The 24,682-nt window shown below is 37.4% G+C and overlaps 1 protein-coding gene and 1 pseudogene across 1 annotated transcript in view; one reads left to right on the top strand and one right to left on the bottom strand.

Annotated features, from left to right (window-relative positions):
- The first annotated feature begins 6,009 nt into the window (after nucleotides 1–6,009).
- Nucleotides 6,010–24,682, top strand: part of CAPZA2 (capping actin protein of muscle Z-line subunit alpha 2) — a 50,254-nt gene continuing 31,581 nt past the window's right edge. The window contains exon 1 of the mRNA XM_074367175.1: nucleotides 6,010–6,258. Coding sequence (XP_074223276.1) covers nucleotides 6,220–6,258 — 39 coding nt within the window. The 5' untranslated portion in view covers nucleotides 6,010–6,219. The remainder of the gene's footprint in view (nucleotides 6,259–24,682) is intronic.
- On the bottom strand, nucleotides 16,225–22,874 carry LOC105063226 (RAB11-binding protein RELCH pseudogene; annotated as a pseudogene).

The following is a 24,682-nucleotide window of genomic DNA, read 5'->3' as shown; positions in this document are numbered from 1 at the left end:
AATAAGTTTTTACATCCAATCTTATACATATAAAGAAAACATTTCTCATTCATGCCATTTATTTTGCACTTAATGCACTGCATTGTAGTCTTGTATTTTTATATATTGAAGTCTAGCCTTTCACAACCAGAATGTAAGTTACTTTAGGACATGGATTATGTTCCAAATAGTTTAAAATTCTCTCTTCTCCACCTCTCTGTTTTGCAGTGTCAGACCCAGTTCAGGTGACCTCTTGGCTTTGCTCTGTTTCTCTCCACCTTTAAAATCAACTGTAAAATTAGCCCTACTATATTCCCAGGGCTAATCTTATTGAGACAAGAGTAAATTAAAGTCTTTTCAAATCAATATTTTGGGGTTCGTTCTCAAGGCTATTCCAACCTGATGAGGCACTCCAAGTTTGATAACTGGTCTCCCACACCCAATCTGGAACCCCAAAGTGCCTTCATGTAAAAAAATCTACCTTTTGTTTGATTGCTGTTCTCCTGTTCCTAATCAGATAACTTCCAATAATACCTCAGTCACTCCCAGGAACATGGCAGGAGATGGGGGTGGGGGTAGGAAGGTAGGAGATGAGATTGGTCTCCTCCCTCAGGGAGAATCAGGAATGTGGTTCTGACCTGAGGCTAGGAAGCTGTGTTATCATCCTCCATCATCTGACAGACATTGATTAAGAGCTACTTCACAGCAGCCACAGTAGTTCAAGAATAGTCCTCCAAAGAATAATAGCAGGTTTTACGAAGCGGAGGCAGAAAAGCACTGAAGCACAGAAATAGTCAAGGTGATCCGAAGGGATTTGATAGGGGCACTCGCTGTGTCCGCTACAGTTCTATCCATTCATCAGAAGTAGCTTACTAGAGAAAACTGCAGAAAATAGAGTGTCCCACCACACAGCCTGGGACAGTGGCTGGGGATCACCAGCACTACCTGCAATGGATGCAGCTAAAGGCACGGGAAGAAGACCTGATGACATGAGCCCTGAGCTGTATGTCCCGTGGTGGGAGCATCAGGAAAGATGCCAGAGTTACAACAGTGGGAGAGGGCTGACGACTTAGAAAGTGGCAGAGGTGATAAAGGTCAATGTCAAAAGACACAGGAAAAGGGGAGGGTATAGCTCAGTGGTAGAGTGTGTGCCTAGCATGCACAAGTTCCCAGGTTCAACCCCCAGGACCTCCATCGAAAGGGTAAATAAACCTAATTACTGCCCCCTCCAAAAAAAAACCCCCAAAAATTAAAAAAAAAAAAAAAAAGACAGAGGAAGATGGCAGTATAAGCATTTCCAAGGGCATGTGAGTCACTGTGGCACCCCCAAAGAACTGAGAGGAAGGACTCTGGGCAAGCACTCCTGCAGTTCTTCGGATTAGACCTGAGTTAGAGCACAGTTTTATTGTAGGTTGGTGTGGCTTGAGGAATCATAAATGACAAACTTCTTTTTCTGCTATACTGCTACTCTGCTGCTACTGAGTCCAAATAAGTTAAAAGTATTATCAGACATTAGGGGTGAAAAAAATCAAAGATTTTGGATCTGTCCTTTCACTTACAACTAACAAATCTATTCATTGTGTTCCTTCATCTTTCCAGGTCAAGAGTCTGACTTCATTTTTACTCATAATTTACATTTGCCACCTAGGGGGATTTTTTTAAGTGAGAAATTAGTCTAATATTCCTTACCCATGTTGTTTTCAAAACCATGGAAGAAATCATACTTATTAATTTATCCCATAAATCCACATTAAGTGGATTGAAAAGATGAAAAAGAAACAGTCCTACATTGAAAGAGAACCAACGTGCGTGGGATGATGAACACTAGATTCAGATTAGCAGTTACCCGTGGGAAGAAGAGAGGGAATGGGATCTAGAAGGAGTAAATCATGCTTTTTTCATATATCTGACGTACTTGTAATAATAAGTAAAAAATAAATGGAAATAAATAGAAGCTTTAGTATTTCCTTGCCTCACCCTAACGGATCACCTTGAGCAGTCACCATGCCCTGTACTTCATCTGACACATTGTGTGAACATGCCGAAGGCTTGAACTTACAGTGACAGAGAAATTAAAGAGCAGGAAATCAATTAGATATTTAAGTGGTGACTGAATAATGGAGCAGTAAAGAGTAGGAGGTAAGAGTTGGGAGCTGCTGGGGAGGAAGTTTGCTTTCCTGCCACATTTTAGGGCAATCTCTAAACCCCTTATAGGTGGCTAGTTCAATTTTTCAGCTCCCATTCAGGGATGTGAAATGAAAGAGTCATTCAATCAGTATGCATTCCAACAGCAATTTTTTAAGCACTTATGTGTCAGACACTGTCATACAGCTAATTAAGACAGGCTATGCTCTCAAGGAGTGGATTAGTATTATAATATGATGATTACAGCTAACATTTGTTGAAACCTTTGCTAATGCCTGTGCTGGGTGCTAAGCACTTTGCCTTTGCTGTCTCATTGGATCCTCACAACAGCCCTGTGAGGGAGGTATCATTATTATGTCAAACGTCTAGATGAAGAAACTGAGGCTTCAGAGTAAGTTGTCCTGTTAACTAGAGCTGGAACCAAGATAAGAACCCAGGATTTACTAATTATAAAATCTGTGCACCTTACCACTAGAGTACATGGCAGAATTCCATGGAAAACTTTCTATGGGAATCTAGAAGAAGGAATTACTAGCTTTAGCTAGAAGAGTCAGTATGGGATTCACGGATAAAAGGGATAATTAAACTGAATTTTTACAGGATAGGTGGGTGACAAAGAACATTCCAGAAAGAGCTTTAACAGAGGCCTGAGAAAATATGATGCATAAGTAAATAGTTTTGTGTGTTTCAGTGGCGTGTGTTTGTGTTCGGGGCAGAGGTGGGTTTGGTGAGGTTATAGGAACCAAATTGTGAAGGACAGCATATTCAGAAAGAAGGAGTTTAAAAATGAGCTTCTTCAAATATTCTTTGGCATTTCTGTAACGATCCATGTCAGGGTTCTCCAAGGGTGCCACTTTATATGGACCTTTACAAATACAGCTGAGGAAACGGATTACAGGTAGAACACGCTCAACTACAAGTGACCGATAGTTTAGGCAATTATTTGACTTAGAAAGCAATTACTTTGAAAATATACATAATTTTTGACACTTTTCTATTGCCCTGAAGAACATTATTTGGATGAACCAGTTGTGTTCATTGATGATGACAGACTAATAAACAACCAAATGTTAGTTGTCTAACACTGGTGGTTTTTCTCAGAAGTGAGGTAAGCCATACTTTTAAACTATGGATGTTAGTTTTTCAGTGCAGAGATTAAATAATGTGGTGTTACAGAAGTCTTTATCTGGTACAACTATTTAGTAGTTCATCATTAATACTTACTGCATGTTTACCCTACTGTACATTATATGACTGAGATATACCTTATACATATCTTATACAGGAGTATTTATCTAAATCTATATCTATCTATCATATTAAGCTAAGAAAATGAGTTTGACTTTCAGAACACTTGGATATTACAATATCAGCTAGATGTGCAATTCTTATCAAGTCAAATAATTCATCTAAAGCTCAACTACCTGTAAAATGAGAGATCTGCACTCGTTGGATTCTAAGGTTGTGATTCTATAAAATTAGGTAATCTCTGACCTTGACAAGCTTAAAATTAGTTGAGGACACAGAAGACATCCACAAGAAAATAGATTAAGAAGCATACAAGTAATTTAAAGACAAATACTACAAAAGAAAGAATTTTTTTAAAAAGTTTCTAGTGCAGGTAATTGGGAAGGCCAAGATTACACCACTAATAAGTAGAAGAAAGGTGAGTTTAGAAATTAAAATGAGAGAAGGGTAGAAATTCTCACTTAGTAGGTAGAATCGTGTAAGGGAAGAATATTTTGTTTCTTTTCTCTTCATCGTAAAATAACTGATGATCAAGAATACCAGTGCATTTCTACTTGCAGCCATATAATGGTCATTCCATACATATATATACACATATATACACACACACACATACCTACTCTTTGTGATGGCTTGAAATCTTCCTAGACTTCCCAGCTTGTGTAAATTCTATAATTTCTTTTAATTGTATCAAGAGGGTGATATTGGGAGGTTTTTGAAATGATTATCAGAAAGTATACATAATTGCTGATTGTGTCACTGTGGGAACCACATATAAAGTTATTACCAAGGTTATGATTATAAACATAGTCTGACTCAAATTATTACAAAATATTATCAGATTTGCATGAGGTTTCTAGAGGAAGAGAGCAACCAATTAGTCAAGCAACGCATTTACTGAGTACCCACCATGCACAAATTATTGATATTCACTGTTGCTGAGTAAACAGAAACCAAAGAAGAAGAAGAAGAAAAACACCCAGAAGTACTGTTGATGAAGTAGGTGGTGGTGAATAAAATTGGTAGGATGGGAGAGTAATCACCTTCATTAAGTTTTATTTGGTGGTGAGTACCTGGGCTTTAGAGAGGGAGAGAGAAAATTCTCAAAGTGCAAAGAACATGGGATGCATAATATGCAGCTCGGGTTCTAATCCCAATTTAGTCACTTAGGTGGAACCTGGGACAAATATTTTGTCTCAATTTTTCTCCTGTAAAATGGATATAATATTGCTGATAAATACCTTCTTTCATGAGACTGCAGCAAGAAATCAATGAAGCAAGGACTTGTAAACTTTAAGAGTAAACATGTTATCTATTTACATCCAGTGAGGTCCTTGACCAAACCATGTGGTTTATTCTTTATCATGTCTTCTCTGCACCATTTACCCTCAACTAGGCACCTGATTTTGCCTGCATGTGTCAGCAAGCTTCCCTTTCCAGGTCTCTCCCCAAATGGACTATGAGCTTTTTAACAGCATGGTTTCTGTTTGTTTTCCAACTACAAGAAACAATGATTTGCACACTATGACCATTCAGTAAATTACTTAATAATAGAGTTTTACATAGGAACAATTATTTGAGCTCTTTAAGGTACTCTCACATGTATCATTTATATATAGCTGTTAGATTCATCTTGCTAGATGTATTTCTGATGATGTCATGTCACTGTTCAAAAGTTGTCAACAGCATCTCGTTGTCTACTGAATAATGTCTTTTTTAATATGCTTTTTTATTGAGATATATTTGACATGTAACATTGTATTAGTTTTAGGTGTACAACATAATGATTAAAGTCTTAACTCCTACCTGAAATCTAAGGTCTTGCTATTCAGTGTGTGATCTCCAGACTGTTAGAAATGCAGATTTTCCAGCCCCATCCCAGACCTACTGTATCAGCAACAGCACTTAAGATTCCTAGCCAATTAATGTATACAGCTTTGATTACATCTTCACTCTCTTGCTAAACTAGATGCTTCAGAATAGGATTAGATTTAACAAATAAAATTAACAGCTGTCCAATAAAATTTGAAAATAATGAATTTTAGGGGGTATATATATCTCAAATGCTTAATGGGACATCCTTAAAATATACATTCATTGTTTATCTGCAATTCAATTTTTATTGAGCTTCTTGTTAATTTGGCAGCCCAATTCAGAAGAGTAGGATCCATGTCTAACAGAATTTTGCGGTCCCCTGCAATACTACAGGGCCTTCCTCAACTTCTCAATGTTTAAGGAACAGTTTCTTCAGAACCGAGGTTTCCCTGGTTTTTTCTTATCATTGTGTATCTCCAGAGACTACTATAGTATCCCCCACGCAATAAAGGAGCAGCAAATATTTCTTTGATGAATATATCCAGAACAATCTTCCAATTACGTACTGGGTTGTATGTGCATATTTTAATAAAACTGAATATTTTTCTCATAATTAAAAAAACTCAGAATGTTTGAAACCTTCTATTTGTACACTTTTTCACTTTTTAGCTGGCAGAGTTCAGGACTTGATGGGAACATAGTCAAGGGCTCAGAATGTACTCGTCACAGACTGGGCCCATATGGTCGCTGGTGGGGAAAGAATCCTAAACTCAGGATGCTGACAAGCCTGCAGCAGGAGGCAGTAGGCAACTCCTCCCCACTCCTAGGCTCCGAGGGGTCCGCGCACGCGCACAGCCGCGCTCTAGTCCCGCGGGCTGGGTGGAGGGCGGGCTCCCAGGCGCGTGCGCGGCGGCCTGGGCTGCGGGCCCCTCCCTAGGCGGGGGCGCGCGGCGCGGAGGACCGCACGGAAAGGGGGAAGTCAGGTGGCCGCTGCCGCTGCCGCCGCCGCCGCGGTTTGTCGCCAGAAGGAAAATGGCGGATCTGGAGGAGCAGTTGTCTGATGAGGAGAAGGTAAGAGCCGCGGGGGCGGCCGAGCCCGTCGGTCCGGGAGCCAGCAGAGCCCCACCGTCTCAACCCGGAGCCCGGCTGCCAGGGAAGGGCATTGGTCGGTGCCCTCGGCTGCCCTTCCTTCCTGTCTCCTCTCTGCGCCCTAGTGCCTGCCCCTGTCAGTCACCCGAGGCCCCGCGCCGGGGCAGGTCTCTGTCAGGCCTGCTCGCTCCGCTCCTTGTAGGGTGTGTGCTCTGAAAATAGGAAGCTGGAGCCGGGCGGCGGCGCCTGGTGCGGCGGGCGGGGACGCGGGGGGCGCGGGGGGCGCGGAGGGTGCGGAGGGCGGCGGCTGGCGGAGACCCTCTCCCTCCGCCTGAGCGGCCTGGCCCTACGCCTGGGGCAGCGTAGGGGTCTGGGTCTAGGCCTGGGAGCGGCCCAAGGGCAATGCTCAGCCCGACGGCCTGGCCGGAGAGTGTGGCCGGGGTGAGGGGTAAGGGGGAAAAAATCGCTTAGGAAGCAGCTCTTCACTTCCCTCTTCTCCCTCCTCCCACAAGCAAAATGCTTCCTTTCCTGGGTCTTACGTTTTTTCGTTTACCCGTGGAAATCTCTCTTTTTTTTTCTTTTCTTTTTTCGGCTTTAGCTGTAGGCTTTTCAGTTCCCATGTTCCTCTGGAGACAACGAACTTGCTCACTAAAAGAAACCCATCGCCCCCATAGTTATTTACTGCCCATGTTGGCAGCAGCCCCCCTGGGGGCCGATTTGGTGGCGTCCCATCGTCCTACTAGGACTTATCCCGAAGAGGGAAGATTGTGCAACTCCTTTCAGTGTATTTTAGATGGGGTGACAGCATTGGAACCAGAAGAACGACTTAAGTTCTGAGGCATTTGAAGTAGGAAATCTGACCATTGAACTGGTTCTTTTATTTGTCGTTTCCTTTGGCCACTGTGAGGCCCCATTCCCGAGTGCATGTAGTGGTGGGGTTGGGAGTACCCTACGAATTTTGAGTATTTCTTGGAAAGGACCTTGTTGTTTCTCAGACTCAAGTAGCTGACATAACTGTGAATAAGATACAGTTTTCGAAGTGTCCACTCTTAATGTTACCAGGGCTCATGTTTTAAAGTTCCAAAGCAGTACAGCCATGTATGAAACACAAGAAGAACATACTGGTGTTTAAAGAATTCCTAATGTAAGCCTAAAGATATGTTCGTTTGGAACGCTCTGCTCCAAGTGTTTTCATATCCTGTGTTCTTACACCAGAATGTGATGTTCTATCTCCTTCCCAATGTGAATGTGCAACATTCAGCCTCATCTTCAATTTCGGAAATCTTTTTTACCTCTGTACTTTTTGGTGAAAGTGATAATAAGACGACAAAGTAGGGAAAGCAGCAGGATTCTCCATAATCCACAGGCCTGGTACGCAGATCCCAACACAAAAAAAGTTGCTGTGCAGTATTCACATCTGTAATATTGGTAAATAACCATAAGTTGGTAACCGCAAATGTATGCAGGCGCGCACACACGTTTAGAATTAAGTAGTGCTAAAAAGTTTTTTTAAAGAGATTGTCATGTTTTTATTCTGCCGTTCTTAAGTGGTGATTAGTAGCTCAAGTGGCTAGAAATGTAGCTGAGGAGAGAATACTCAGTGTGGGAGTTAATATAGCCCTGCCATGTGTTGTAAAGGCCTAAAATAGCAAAGTTTTTCAAGCTGAGATGACAAGATTTCTTATTATCCGGCATTCTCAGGGCACTAAGCTCTGTAAAAGTTTAGGGGGTGTCTTAGTTTCTATGCTTGCCCAACACCATGTTTTAAGTGTAAATGAATGAAAATTCTGTTTTAAAGGAATTTGTTGTTTTTATGTTGAGTTTTGAAAGACTTCTGTAGATATTTTACATATAGATTTCTGATTTTTTTTCCAGTAATTTAAGAAAAATATGAACCAAACCTTGGGGTTAAATTCAAGTAACTAACCGGTAAAGTGAAATGCTAATGTTCTTGTCACTTTGGTTATCTAAATGTTCTTTTAATCTTTTGGGAGAAGGACTTCGGGTATAAAATCAGAAATAGGATTTAAAGGTAGTATTTTTAACTAATATTTGAGTCATGTTACTTTTTCTGCCACCTTGTTTGTAATGTTCAAAAATAAGCTTTTAATACTTTTTTTGGAATTTCCATTACTGATTGCAGTTAAAAGGAAGGGAAGCTGTTAAGACTTAGTACCATACTTTGTATATGCCTGGCTCAGTTAGATAATACATTTGTTAGTTTATTGTAAGATTGAGATAGGTCTTATTATTACCATTTCACAAATAAGTAAACTAAGGTTTCAAAAGTTTCAGGTAATTCCCCGAAGGACACCTAAGTAGGAAGTGGTAAAGGTGGTATTCAGACCTGAGCTTCACTCCAGAGTTGATGCTCTTCTGATGTTACCCTTCCTTTAACAGTCGATGGTAGGAGGACCCTTTTCTGGGTTTATCTGTTTTTAATTTGACAGCTTAAAATTGAAAAAGGAGAAACAGTTGTTCTTTTTGTTTTTAATAAAAATTATAAATACAAAACAGTAAATAGTCTTGAGTTTTAAATTTAATTTGTGTTTTCATCATTTTAGAACAAAATTTATTACTGTTCAACACATTTTAAAGTTTGATGCTACTGGTATAGTTTCATATATACCCTGTGGTAGGAAGCATTTTAGGAATTAATCTGGAATAATATCTTTGCTTTTTTCAGTTGTGTACAATTGCTTTTTTCAGAATACCACTATGAAATGCAGTAACCTTTTCACCTTTGGCCACTGGGTTAATAGGAAATAAAATTATCTGAAGCAGCACAGTGAAGTTCTTAGAAGTCCTTCATTTGTTGTGGTGTGTCCTACAGACCCTTTTACATAGTTATATAAACTCTAGGCCAGAACAGTTCATGTTTTCCATTCTTGGGTCAGCTGGATTATACAGTAAAGCATTTTTGTGATTTTGAAATTATATGAAATTGTAGTGTAAGGCTCAAATGAGACAAACTATTCCCAGACCCCCTCTCTAAATGAGAAATCCAGGAAGTCACTCCAGGCTCGGGAAGGAAGACAGTCATTGGTTGGAAAGGATCCCACCCCCTACCCCTCCCACCTTCCCCCAGTGAGGAGTGATCTACTCAAATGGCTTCAACTTTTATATGTTTGTAGATGTGTCTCACATACTTAGCTCAGCCCTACTTCTCTCCTGAGCACTGGTCACAATTTTTATCAGCTGTTCCTTTTCACAGGAGACATTAATGAGATGCTCTCAAGTGGAACCTGCCTAAAGTAAATTCATAAGCTCCCCTCCCAACTCCCCTAGAAAAAGCCAGGCAGATACCATCTCTCCTTTTATTTTTCTCTTTATGATTCTGTTCCCATTAGCCCAGTCATCCAGGTGTTTAACTTCAGCTTTATTTTAAACTTTTTTCTTCCCTGTACTCTTTGTACCTTACAATCAGTATCCAAATCTTGTCATTTCTATCAAAATATGTCTTATACAAATTATTTCTTGCTTGAAAAGTTAATTCATTTATAATTATTTATTGATTTATTGCCTCTCAGTTGACCAGACTATTAACTATGGTATTTATGTTATGAACTACTGTTGTTTAGTAACAAACTTTTACCGAATGAACAGAATGCAAATTAATTGTACCTGTTCTGTGACTACACTGTTGGGAAGAAGTAAAGCCACGGATGGAAAAGTAGGGTTAGAAGAATGACTCAAATATGTTACATTTGCCTCTGCTGGGCTTTTATTATAATCTTTCCAGACTAACCCCTCCAGCTTCCTGTCATTTTTCTACTCCCAAACTTTTAGTTGCTGGATCTTCCGTTGCCTTTACAGGGAAGCCCAACTCTTGAAAATGGTATTCATGTCCTGTATTCCATTTTAACTTAAATGGTTCTGATATGTCCACATTTTCAATATATACTGTTACTTAATCATGCTGTGAATTCAAAGAGACCTCCATGTTAGTCCATGCCTAGCACCTCAGGTAAATTATTTAATCTCTCAGCCTCAGTTTCCTCTAAAATGTGGGAATACAATAGAAAATAGAGTCTCCATTAAGTTTCTATAAGTGTAGATGGTGCCTAGCATGTAGTAAACACAATAAATTGTAGTTATTTTTCTCTGCTCATGACTTACCTGCTTTGAGCATTGGTACTGCTCCCTGATCTGTCCCCTTTTTTGAAAGATAAAAATATTACTCATCCCTCAAGATTTAGCTCAGATCACACGGCTAGTTTTCTCTTCCTGAATGCTGTAACACATCATTAGTTTTAAATACAGTTTTGCATAGTAGTTATTTGTTTACCTGTCTTTTTTCCTGTATTCTATTGGAATTCCTTAGTAGAGAAGTAATTTCATCTTTAACATCTGTCATTACAGTGCATGTGATAAATAGTGATTCAATGAGTAAATGAACACAGGAGCCGTAAATTCACAAAATGAAGAAAAACATAATGGTTTTATGAAAAGAAGTAGTATAGAAAGGCAAGTTTTTGAGGGAAAATCGAGTATGCCTACATTTATCATTTCTAGATAGTGCTATATAGATTTTAAAGATTTAGATAAATGAAATTCCTGGTGCTCTTTGAGGTGCAGGTGGTGATATTGGCTACGGTTCAAATCACTTACATATGCTAAATATTTATAAGCAGTTTATATCCTTCACCCCCACTACACAATCATAATTTGGCTTCAGAAATTTTGTTTGTATGTAAAAACAATGTAAGCTGTCATTATATTCCATCATAATTAGTGTAAAATCAGTAGTCTTATTAACCAGGAAGTAAACTCAACCAGTAAGCTATTACTGTAGAAAATATTCATTCCTAATTTCATTCTGTAGATGAATGAATTCTGTCATTGCACCAATAAAATGTAAAAATTCCTACAGCAAGCAGAAACTTGATAGCTGCTGTCACATAAGTGGAGTTTTTCAGACTTTGCACATTAAAGCATATTTGTAGTACCTTTTTTTGTGCATTTGGGAGCCATTTCTACATAAAATAAAAGTAGTTATATGGAGAGACCATTGCATTTTAGTGTAAGAATACAGCATATAAAAACACTTAGAAAGTACAAAGTAATTTTTAAGGTTGAGAAGCATGATGGGACAACTTAACCTATGGTTCTGTGTTCTGACCTAAAAGCTTAATTGCCAAGCAGTAAATAGGGGTTCCATGGGACCACTTATAATTGTCAAAAAAGGAGAATTTCATAAATTTTATTTTGGAGATTAGCTATACAATCTTCATATTTTTTCTCTTAAGACATTTATTTACATGTTCCACAGTGACCTATTGCTGAGAACTTTTCTTGCATATTTTAGTTCATGTTTCTACTGACAATGATTGAAAATAATTTTTGAAAACTACTTGTATGTTTATTAATTTACCAAATATTCCATATTTCATTGGTTTCAGTGCTTATAATTTTCCCTATCTTAAGATCTCTGAAATCAGGCTGCATTGTACAGTCATAGCTATGATACTGGTAGCATTTTCCCCTCTTTAGTGGTCCATGAAATTATGCATCTTACATTGATTGTGAATCAGGATAAGCAAGGGTATAATACTATAATAAACAAACTAAAATCTCAGCATGAAGGCGGTGGTGGTGGGGGCTTTGCATGACATCTCACTCTGTGTATGTCTAGTGTGGGTCAACAGCAGAAGGGCCTTTCTCAGCAAAGTCACATAGTTTTAGGTTGTCAGAGGACTTCAGTCTAAATAGGCTTTTTGATGTGATACATATACACAATGGAATATTATTCTTTCATGGGAAAGGAGGATATCCTGCTGTTTGCAACATTATGGATGGACCTTAAGCACCTCGTGCTAAGTGAGGTGAGTTAAATAGAGAAAGACAAGTACTATACGATATCATTTATGCTTGGAATCTAAAAAAGTTGAACCTGTTTAAAAAAGCAGAGTAATATGGTGGTTACCAAGGGATGGAGGTTTGAGGGATAAGATTAATGCTATTTAAGGGCACAAACTTGTAATAAGTAGAAATAGGCCATAGACGATGTGATGCATAGCATAATGAATATGGACAGTACTTTACTATAGTAATGTGATAAGTGTTGCTTCAATGGCAGTCATACTATAGTATATCAAAGTAACTCACTTTAAACCTTAAATTTACAAAATGTAGCATGTGAAATTTATCCCCCCCGCCAAAAAAAAAGCCTTAGCCTTTTTGCCACTGTCTCCACAGCAGTGGGAAAGAAATGCAATGAGTACCATACTGGTTTTTTAAAGTTCTCCCCTCCCCCACCACCACACACTTAGAAACTCACTGCACTTCCGCTTAGATTTCAGTTAGCTAAAGCAAGTTGTATCTATAAACCTAATTTCAGAGGGATCAGGGAAGAAGAAGAGAAATGGAGTATTTGTGAATAGCAGTAATACTATAATAATAGTAGATTAAATTTTAGACTCACTGAAGTTTGGTGATTTGATTACTTTGTTTGGTAGACACAATGCAAGACTATAGAGTCAAAGATGAATCAGACATATACAACGTATATACTGTACAGGGCCAAAAAGCAGTAAGTTTGTGGAAATTTAGAAGATGGAAAATTTCTTCTAGGAGGTTGGTAGACATCATTAGGGGTACAAGCTCATGCCAGAGAGCACAACGTAGGAAGGAAAAAGAGGGAAGTGGGAATGAGCAGGAAGTATGAGTTACATTGCAAGTCATTTGCAATAAAAGATGCAAAGATGAATTTTGCTGTTAAAGGAAAAAGAGGGAAGTGGGAATGAGCAGGAAGTATGAGTTACATTGCAAGTCATTTGCAATAAAAGATGCAAAGATGAATTTTGCTGTTAAACAGTACAAATTTTCTCAACCTCAGCACTATTAACATTTGGGCTAGGTAACTCTTTGTTGTGGGGGCTGTCCTGTGCATTTTAGGATGTTTAACAGCGTCCTTGGCCCACAAGATGCCAGTATGACAATCAAAAATGGCTTCTGTAGGACAAAGTCATCATTGGTTGAAAATCATGAATCTAGACATATTGGAGCTAATCAGACGAATTGGGGAACAAGTGTTAGCACCTGATTTAAAGTAGTTTCACAAGAGACAGAGGAAAAAACGATTGCTAACATTTCAGAGTTGGAATCAGAAGGACACAGTGAGTGAATCTAGAGAAAGGGAAGAATCAAACATAGCTGTGAACGTTAAAATCTGGTTGACTGGGAAGTGGTACCACCACTAACAGCTAAAGAACACGGGAGAGAGGATACACAGCTTGGGGGAATAGTGGTGAATTTTGTTTGGGTTCTACTGAGTTTGAGATGCTAGCAGCATGTCAGTGTGAGCATGCCTAACAGATAAGGAAATGTAGAAATGGAGCTTGGAAAAGAGATCACGCCCAGAGATTTTATATAGATTTGGAAATTCTCTGTGGGTTAAAGCCACGAGATGGGAATAAGCCTTTTAGGAGACCAGATTTAGACATAGCAAAGAGGAGAGGGCAGAGAGCATATACTTTGGATACTTTCATTTAAGAAGTAAGAGAAGGAGAGAAACAAGAAGGTGAGGAATGACCTTTGAAGTAGAAGTGTATGCCTAGCACAGAGTAGGTGCTCATCTCACAGAACTTGAAGAGAATTTCCAGAAGGAACAGTGCAGTATTGCAGAGAGATTAAGAAGGAATACAGAATTGAAAAAAGCCTTTGGCTTTAAGAGAAAGAGATGAGAAACGAACTATACTATATGCCAGTATCTACTATATTAACTTCTCAGTTAATTTTGAGAGCAACTTTATTATTATCCACATTTTACGTTTGATGAAAGTGGTGCAGATGAGGTCGACTATTTTAAATGGTGGAATGGACATCCTTGGTGGCCTGTAAGAGAGCAGTTTTATTCGAGTTTGGAGCAGGGAGCGGAGAGAGAAAAGCCAGATTATCAGGGTCTAAAAAGTACACATATGTTTTCCCTCTTCCAGAACTGGCCTTTCAGTCTTGTCTGCATTGTAAACTACTCATCCTTCAGTAACTAGACTCAAAGACTTCCCTCATCTTCTTTTATACCCTGGCCTTTCTCTGTACCCTTAGCAATTTGTACATACCTTTGTTATAACATTTACCAATTTGAATAGATTTCCTGATGTTCTTATTTCCTCTGTTCTTCAGGGGCAGGCTTAGTGACTTAGTCATCTTTGTAATTCTGGTAGAGTGCCTGGCATGTATTAGATTGGTCATTTCAACTCTGGCTGCACTTTAGAATCACCTGGAGAGTTTATAAACAAACGTGAGTGCACAGGCCCACTCGTGGGTGAGGCCTGGAGCCTCTGTACTTTTTGTGAAAAACGCTTCCCAGATGATTTGAGTGTGCCGTGAGGGTTGAGTTTCACTGTATTAGATGCTCAATAAATGTTGACTAAAGGATAAGAAGTGGAGACATAAGTATAAATACTCTTTTTTCCCCCGTATTAGTATATTAATTAATTAATTTTTAAGCTTTTTAAAAATGAGGTATAATTGACTTCCAATATTATATTAGTTTTAGGTGTACCACATAGTGATTTGATATTTTTATACATTACAAAATGATCGCCATAGTAAGTCAGGTTACCATTTGTTCGCTGCACAAAGTTATTACATTATTATTGACTGTATTCCCTTTGCTGTACCTTATATCCCTGTGACTCATTTATTTTACAGCTGGAAGTTTATAGTTTATACAAGTTAATCTACTTCCTCTATTTAGTTATAAATTGTTCTTGAACAAAATTTGGTAGTGAAGTGCAAGAGAATAGATACTTCACTTTTTTCCTATTTCATTTTAGGGATTTTTTTTTAAGATATAAAACATTTAGGAGTGATTGTGGGCTGAGGGAAATGATTAAGGGGAAAGAAAGAAATTGAAAATGTAGGATAAATAATAGTTTTTGTAACTTTCTCAGTTAATGATAATGCATGCCTACTTTGGATTCATAGGTTTCTTAATATTTTAAGTAAATGGTAAAAACATATTCAAAGAAATTGATATTGAATTCAGTAGATGACCTAGTTTTAGATTGTGATATGGGCCCTGTTTTTAATTACCATTCAAAAGGATAATTGTAAAGGAAAAAATTCTTAAGGAAAACTTATCAAAACAAATTACCTCTCAGGTATACTCAAAATAAATTAGTCTATGACACAGACAAGCAGTTAGTCATCACTTGATCATAAACTATTTAATGATGATAGAGTTCAAAAAAGTGGGTTTTTTCTATTCTTATTTTACTTACAACTCTCAAAAAGGCATAGACAATGATTAGAGAGTTACAGAAAACAATGTCAAATCTCATAGTTGAAGTGGAAAAATTCATAATAGCTCTTTTTAACTTTATTGCTGGTCTCTAAGTCAGTGACCCTTTTTGGTATCACAGTTCCTTGAGAATCAGGTGAAACCTGTGAACCTTTCTTCAGCAGACCACAAACACCTCAAATTTTGCATATACTATCCCTTACAGGGTAACCCATCAGAGTTACCTGGGGAGATTTTTCAAAAATACAGATTTCTAGGTCTCAATCATCTGGTGATTAATTCAATAGATCTGGAATGGAACATGGGAATCTGTATTTTTTCAAAAGCTTTCCCAGTGAATCTAAAGATTTGGGAAATCTCTACCCTAATGTCTTCTGCCTTGATCAAGGAGGAGAAAACTATGTGGGATAATGTCCAACATATGGAAATTAGAGGGCTTATTAGCAGGGTTGTCAGAGAAAATATAGGATGTCTGGTTAAATTTGAATTTGGTAAATAGCAAATAATTTGTAGTATAAGTATTTCTCATGCAGTATACTTTTGGGCTACTGTATAGTACAGGGCTGTTTGCCTCTAAATTTAATGGTTCCAGATAGCTATATTTTGTGGTGTGTATGTGCTTCCATGCACATGCGTTGTCTGCTTTTTATACTTGTATCTCCCTTTTTTTTTCAGTTGCTCAAAGCTTTTTAAAATTTTTGTCAGCTTGCTATATTTATGTCTGCTTTGGTGAAGACTCCATTGCCTGCTAAAGAATTTAATGTTTTCTACAGGCAGTCAAAATCTGGATTTTACCTTAGTGTTTGTAAACATTTTGCTAATTTACAATGCTCAGCAAAAGCATTGGAAAAGATCTGGGGAATTCATAGACATTGGTAGTTGAAGTAACATTAGTTTGCCAACAGCTTCTGTAAATTGTGGCAAGAATTGATTGACAACCCATGGTAAACTCCCTACCCTGTTGTACTTTCCAATTCTAGTTGGTCATCATAAAGTTGACCCTTTTTGGTATCACAGGTGACTGTCTGCTGCATTCACAGTACCAGATGCTCACCTCTTCCAGTAGTAGATACATCTTAAAGAGGCAGTGTAGGCCAGGGGAATCTAGTCACTTCTATCTATGGCATTTCACCATGAGGCTTGACTTTACTAGAGAAAGATGCTTTCTGTACACTAATGCAAAGAATGACAGAATCAAGGACTGCAAGGCAGAAAGCTTCATGTGGAGTTTATTTGCGTTCAGCCCTCCTTCCCTAAGAAGTTTTTCAGTCTTATTCAGCAATATAGGTATAAGATAAGAGTATGTGTTTCCAAATTTTGTAGTCCACATAGCATAGGATGGTAAAAACACTTGATGTGTTGTACTAACTAATCTTTCTGAGAGATGACTCAAGACCAAAAGGAGCAATTCAGTACTCTTAATATTTGGTTTGTCAGTCTATGGCATCATGATACCAAGATTTTGATCACTGCTTCTTATACCAGATGTGCTTGTCTTCCGTTTACATCTGCTGTAGCACTGAAGGAACCAACGGATTGGGAACTTATTTAGAAAAGTAAGGCACCACTGCTTCACAGGGTTTAGCCATAAGGTGTCATCGTTCTAGATATTGTGACTAATCTCTTTCTATTACTGTGGTAGTTTGGCTTCTACACACACAGGTCCAACGTGATGTGCCAATAAATGCCTTACAACCCGTCCATCGGTATTATTTGCTTTGCTTATCATGTGGTCTCTTGGCCAAATTGAAAAATGTGTAGAGAAACTGATTTCTGTCTGTAGGCTCAGACTGTAGGATGCTCTGCACAATATGAGGGGCATCAACTCTTCTCCCTTTCCTGCAGCACATGAGGAACCGTTTGTGGCAGGCAGCTTCCTAGCAGCAACATAATACTTTTCTTTTACTGTCTGCAGTCTGAGACTCCTGATCCTAGGTGACTATCTGCTGACATTCACAAAAAGAAAGTGGTGCTTGGTAGAAAGTAGGAGGCAATTTCCTATAAGACTTATCAAAGTGAACTGTATTTTTACTCCATGGAGAAGATGGCATTCTTTTCTTTCCTAGGGAAAGGATTTGGGAAATTCTCTTTAAGAATAGTGGAATCAGCTTTATTTGCTATTGAAAGATGAATATCCATGTCTTTCCCTTATCTGAACAGTTTAGTGATTTACAACTGAATTCTGTCCACTTTCTTCAGATATTTGAACAGTCACAAAGTGCCAGGATAGCACAGTGTTCATTTTTGAGGAGGTCCGTATCACTTTCAGGTCTTCTAATTTGTTCCATCAAAGACCATTTCTCACTATTAATAAATTAATTTTATCTTCTAGTTTCTGAACTAGGAAGGAGTTCTCTATAGTCCAGGGAGGAAGGTTGCCTAAAACTGTGGAAGAGCTTCTGATCCATCTTTCACTCCACCAGCCATATCCACAAGATTATTCCCAGTTACTGGATCACTTAAGTCTGGAGGTTTTGAAATGTTTAATCTGTATCATACCATAATTCAAAATCCTTATCTTTATTTTCATCTGAAAAGTTTATTGATATAAGCTTGTAGTTATTCTTAAAAATTCATTTCCTAAGAATTTAGAGCTCTTTTCAAGAGATTTGTTTTGTTTTGTTGTTGTTGTTCCTATAAAAGGACTTTGTCAAAAAAGTTTCTTTTGTATAGCACAGGGAACTATGCTCAGTATCTTGTAATAACCTTTAATGGAAAAAATATGAAAACAAACATGTATGTATATGCAAGACTGGGACATTGTGCTGTACACCAGAAATTGACACATTGTAACTGACTGTACTTCAATTAAGAAAAAATTTTTTTATTAAATAAAAAATAAAAGAGAACTTTGTTTTCTACAACCTTTGTCAGGTTGGCTCAGATCCTTCCCTTTTTTGTATATTGTAAGTATAACTGTCACTTTCCCCTCCCTTCAAATTCATGGAGGATAGGAAACTAGACAACCACACTTAAGAATTTATGTCTGAAATAAAAAGAGAGAAGATCTGTGAAGAAACTCTCTCATGCCTTTCTAATGTTGGGACTATATATCAGCTTATTTGCTTGCTTAAAATAAATTTTAAATAACTTGAGTTCCTTGCTGCCTGGTTCCCAATTACCTATCTTAATTTCAACCCTCTTGGGTAAAGGAGGTCTTGTTTTATTTGCCGCCTCTTCACTCTGTTGGTGATGGAAGGGTTCCTGCTGCAGTGTTATGGGGATGGCTAAACACACAACACCTTACATTTGAGAGATGAGATGAACAGCAGTCTGTTAATCACACAGACTCAACAGCCCAGGAGAGGGTGTTCACAGTGCAGGGCCACATGGGAGTTGTTCTCGGGAACAGAGTGAACAGTCAGCAGAGGCCATGAGAGGCAAGCTTTGTAGTGTCAAGAGGGTAGAGTAATTCCTGGTTCCAGTGGGAGGATGTGATTGGCTTGTTATTAATAATTCCGTAGGCTGGCATGGAACTGAAACCTGCTAGTCAGGGATAAGCAAGAACTGTGCCTGTTCCCCCTGATAAGGAGAGTTATCTGGCTAGGGACCTTATCTGCAGGAGCAGATTGAGGATGGGAAGTTGCAGTTAGGCCATTCAAGGTCCTCCCGTTTTTCACCAGATGTCAAGACACACATAATATTGGGCTTTAATTTTAGGCGGTGTATCACAGTTCTCAGCAGTACTAACCCTTTATCAAAAGTATATGCTAATGATTACCGTACTAAATAATACATCAAGAGGTTTTTAATAGCATTATTTGATTTTTGAGTTTTCTATGTGACGTTTTCTTCCTGATCATTTGCAAAGGTTAAGATATTTTTGCTACTGTGGACAATTTAATCACAGTAGATAAAAGATAGCCAAAACATGTATATACAGTGATATGGAGGCATGAAAGACGCGTTCTTGTTTAGAAGATTGAATGGAGTGGTGAGGCTCCAGTACTGTGAGTATATGTGGGATGAGAAAAAGAGTGTGTGTAGGTTGTAGGAGCTAGAAAATAGCAGAAAGAGTAAAAAGGTAATAGCTAATAGTTGAGTGTTTACTCTGTGCCAAGCACTTTTCTAAATCTATTACTTCATTTACTGCAAGTGAGGAAACTGAACTTAATTTGCTTATGGTCATATAGATAAGCAGGCAGTGGAGCTGTAGTCTGAGTACATACAGTCTTACTTAGAGTTTGTGCTGTTAACAGTATACTTTACAGCCATCAGATATGGAAAAGCCTTATATGTCACGTTAAGGATTTTGGACTTTATTTTGTTGGCAGTGAGGAACAATTAGATAATTTTAAGCAGGAAAAAAAGAATTTTCATTGAAAAATATCAGTCTGGTGGCAGAGTAGAAAATAAATTTTGGAGAAAGGTGAGACTAGAGGCAGAGCAGTTATTGTATCAATCCAGGAACAAGGTGACTGGATCTGAATGAAAACGGAATCAAAGAAAAAGGGATTGGATTCGAGCAAGAGAGACAGACCCTCAGTCATGTGGCTGACTGTGGGAGAATGGGAGAAGTGTGGAATGGTACTAGGTGGTGCCAATAATTTTATCAGGAACAGAGTGATTAGGTTTGGGTGAGACAATCTGAGGTATCTTTGAGACATTTAATGGAGATTTCTAATAAGTTATGTTTAGAAAAGTGAATCTTGATCTTGAAAGAGGTTGTGGTAGGTGTATAGATTTGAGAGCTGTTATGTAGTGTTAATAGAAGCAGTGTAAGTAGATGAGACTACTTAGAGATTTTTTTCCCCCCAACATATTTTCTGAACCATCATAGAAGGATTATGCTGTATTGGGAGGCAGCTCTGTGAACAGCCTTGGACTTCATTTGAAGACTTCATTCAGATCCCAATTCTGAATCTCTGTTTTCTCTTTTCATGAATTAAAAGTAACAACAGCCATCTCAGAGAGTAATTGTAGATAATATTCTATTATAATCTAGCAGGGGTTTTAGAAGGTTAAGAAATAATGATGTATTTCATCCCCTTTAATTTACTTATGAAAATGATTTACAGAAGTTAAATCAAAACCTGGGTACAGATTATTTGTCTTAGCTTAGGTGAAAACCGAGATCTTAACTGCACAGTGCCACCACACAACTAGGAACTAGCTTTTTTTTGTTGTTGTTGCTGTCACTGATTTTTGAGGTGAGCAAAGTCAAGTAGAGAGGGTAGGGATGATTTCCAAGTGAGGAGAAAAGATGTTGGTGTATGGAAAGTGAGCGCACTGCAGAAAACACAAAAATGCATGGGCATAAGCCACCATCGTACCACTGTAGGGCACAAAGAAGCATTTCACATGTAATATGAAAATGTATTCCATAGCTACTTTTAAGAATATTGAACTGTACTAACAAGTATATTTATTCTTATGACTGTTACTGCTAATAGTAATATTATTTATTCACCCAAGTTTACATAGGTAATGAATAGTGGAAATGAAAATCCAATTCATTCAGTCTGATTCCAGAGATCATACACTGTACTGCTTTTTTATACTACCATAGGTTTTGAATGTCAATTATGTGAAAGTAAACTGTCTAAATACAGAATTGCATTAGTGGTAACTCTTAGAATGTTCATTTCATTGAAATATCACATTCCCTGACCATCCTAAATAAATGAAGTTTGTTCTTGCTTATAGGTTTATTCAACCTGTAGCAACTATGAAGTTTAGAGTATAGGGCAGAGGAAACAAGGATCCTACCTTGAAGGGAGATTGAATGTTTGTTTATTCACAAATATTTGAGACCTGCTGTTTGCCAGGCACTATCTAAGCAGTATAGATAAAAGCCAAATTCTCTTCTTCTCTGATTTTCTTTTTCCTCTGAATTTATTTTTCTCCCCAGACTAAGTTAGTGCTATACATTAGGATTTTGGACTCATAGGGTGGAAAGTTAGCCAGTTTTTAAATGTAAGTTCAGTAGTAGATTTTAACTTAATTTTCTGAAAGCAGATTGTAAAGTATGTGCCTGTAAGATGATAAATATGACTATAATATATTTAAAGGAATTTTATTTTGTATTAAGTAACTCTTTCAGCCCTGATTTTAATTAAGAAAACTAATGAAACAGCCCCTTCGCCTCAAATTCTGTAGTTTTGTATAGTGATTTAGGGCAGAAGTGTAAGGATTTTTACTCATTGCACCGTGTTGCTTACTTGGTCTACCCTCTTCCCAGGATGTTGTACTTTTAACAATTCTTATCAGCTGAGTCTTCCCTGCAAACAAGCTAGTTGATGAAAACTCTGTAGAGTTCAAAGTGTAGAAATTTCATTACTGTGAGATTTCTTAGGAAGGGGACTTTTGGAATGGTCAGCTTCAGTTTATTCAGTGTGAGCACTGAGATTTCCTTCTTATAAATTGTGCACTGACATTCACGGTGTTGCTTCTATCATTACTCCAGTTCACTTATCAATTTTCCTTTTGATGGACATTTTAGGCTATTACGAATGAAGCTATGAACATTCTTGTGCATTCTTTTTGTAGACATAATGCATTCATTTATCTTATGTAAATGCTTAGATATGAAATTGCTGGGTCATGATAGAGGACTTTTGAAGTAAATGATTTTGGGAGGTTATATATATATCTGTGTGTATATATAGAGAGAGAGACAGGTTTTTCGCTATTTGAAAAATTTGTATTAAACAGTTACAGCCTTCGTCAAACACAATTTGTAGATGTTTAGGATAGTAATTTCTTCTTGCTGACTACTGATATTATTGAATATTCAGAATTTCCTTGAGGAAGTTACATTTTTTTGCAATTACAACCTGAGTGAAAACTACTAAATTCTTTAGACACTTTTCAGAAGGATCTTTGGAATTTATTAACAATTATGATGTATTTTTCATACCCCTGATTGAAAAAAGAAGTAACTTACATTTTTAAAATAGTGCTGAAAATACTTTTTCATTTATTTATTTAGTCAGTCCAGTGAGGGAAAGAAGTACATTTTAACAAATAGCATGAGGGTGTTTTATTTATCCTTATGACAAAAAAAAAATTACATCCATCTCACATCATACACAAAAATCAATCCCAGTTATATTAACAGCCTAAATGCAAAGAGCAAAACTTTAAAGTTAGAAGAAACATAGAAGAAAATCCCCACAGTTTTAGAGAAGGAATTTTTCCCCCCACTCTCTAAATAGTTCACTGTGTTTAAGGTTTTATCTTATGTAACTACAGTACAATTACCAAAATCAGGAAATTACAGAGTGATACAATACTGTTATCTTATCTATAGACTGTATTCATATTTTACCAGTTGCTCTCTAGGATCTAATTCAGGGTCACACTGAATTTTGTTCAGTGTCTCTTTAATCTTTAATCTGGAACTCAGCATTGTTGTTCATGACTTTACCACTTTAGAAGTATACAAACTAGTTATTTTGTGGACTGTCCCTCAGTTTTGGCTTATTTGGTGTTTCATCATTATTAGATCAGCCTGTGAATTTTTGGCAGGAGTTTTATGGAAGTGATGTTGTGTCCTCAGTGTATCCTGTTAGGCACATGATGTCAGTTTTTACTATTATGATAACTTTAATCTTTTGGTAAAGATGGTGTGTGGCAGTTTTCCTCAGTGTAAAATTACTATTTATTCCTTTTTAATTAAGTATCATGTAGAAAGATTGTTTCACACCATGTGAATATCCTGTTGTCTTATCACAGTTTTACCTACTAATTTTAGCATCTGTTGATGGTATTTGCCTGCAACAGTTACCATTGTTGGTCACCTTAGGTGATTTTCTAATTCAGTCATTCCTTCTGCATTTATTAGTTGAAATTCTCCTATAAAGAAGGTCTCCCCCCCAGATTTGTTCATTCAATTCTTTAGGTCAGTATGGATTCATGGATTATTTCGTTTTGTGGGTTACTATTCGTTACTATCATTATTTAATTTGTTGCTTGAATTGTAGCCCATGAGAAAAACAAAGTACAAAAAAAAGTTTAACAGTAGTATTTTGTGTTATCTCATACAGTTGATGGGAAGAAATTATTTTTTCTCAGAGGTAATAATGTACAATAAGATTTTCAATACTGTTTTGAATATACTACTTCTTCATAGTTACTTACAGTATCTGCTTTTTTACAAGAAGCACAACAGAGTGGCACATACTTTTTTGTTTATATTTTTGTATATTTTATACAAAATATTATTTGAATCCTAGAGAAAGCAAAGAAAAAATAAAGCTCTTTTAGTTTTTAGCTCAGGTTAAAGTAGCTTAACTTTTTAAAACTGTTCTTGGTGACATTGTTATGAGGTATGCCTATAAGCTACCAGTGAGTAACATAGGTCGGAGTTCATATCTCATTAGCCAAACCTTCCCAACAAAACCAAGGCATCCATCCTCCCCCAATCTAGAATTACAGTTTAGAAATACAATAGAAGTAGTAACCATTTCGACTTCGGATAATGTCATGTGGAGGAAGATGACAGGAGATTTTGCAGTGGGCCTTAGGAATGTATCTAATAATTCACTGAGCTTGACCAGAAAAAAAGGTAGTATTCCCAGGGGTAGAGTATAACCCCATGTATGTTAGAGAAACTTTGAGTTAATACGTTTTTGATTATTTTCAGAAATTCACTCTATTCTTGGGACCTCTTCTTATTAACTTGTATGACTTTTTTTCTTTCTTGGATTTAGTAGTGGGCTAGAATAAATAATTTTTAAAATTAAAAAAAAGTTGGCAAGAATGGATGTAGGGGAATACTCAGTCTATAGCAATGTTTAGAAATACCTTTATGATTGAACAATTTCTCAGGAAGATACTTAAGCCTTTTCTGTGGTAGACACACTTCTTTTCTTCAGTACACGAAAAATCCCCAAATTAGATTCTTTTTATCTTGTGAAATTCACAAAGATCAGATTAAGATACTTCAAGCATAGCTACTATTATCCAAGTTGTGTTTTCGGTTCTCAGCCAGACAGCTTCCATGACCTCAGTGGTACTTCTTTTGATTCACCATTCGCTTTGGATATTGTGAGTAGTCCATTATCTCCTTTTGGTTACTGCATGCATTAGTGCAATAGCAAGGGCAAATAAATCTGTAAGATAAAGAATAGAGCATTTTTCTTTCTAGGTAAATACCCCACAAATAGAATAAAATTCTGAATGGTAAGTCCCTTTTTTTGAAACAATTAAAAATTT

This window comes from Camelus bactrianus, chromosome 7, assembly GCF_048773025.1.
Source record: "Camelus bactrianus isolate YW-2024 breed Bactrian camel chromosome 7, ASM4877302v1, whole genome shotgun sequence".
Classification (NCBI taxonomy): Eukaryota; Metazoa; Chordata; class Mammalia; order Artiodactyla; family Camelidae; genus Camelus; species Camelus bactrianus.
The sequence above is the reverse complement of the archived record's forward strand: the minus strand, read 5'-3'. Positions and strand labels throughout refer to the sequence as shown.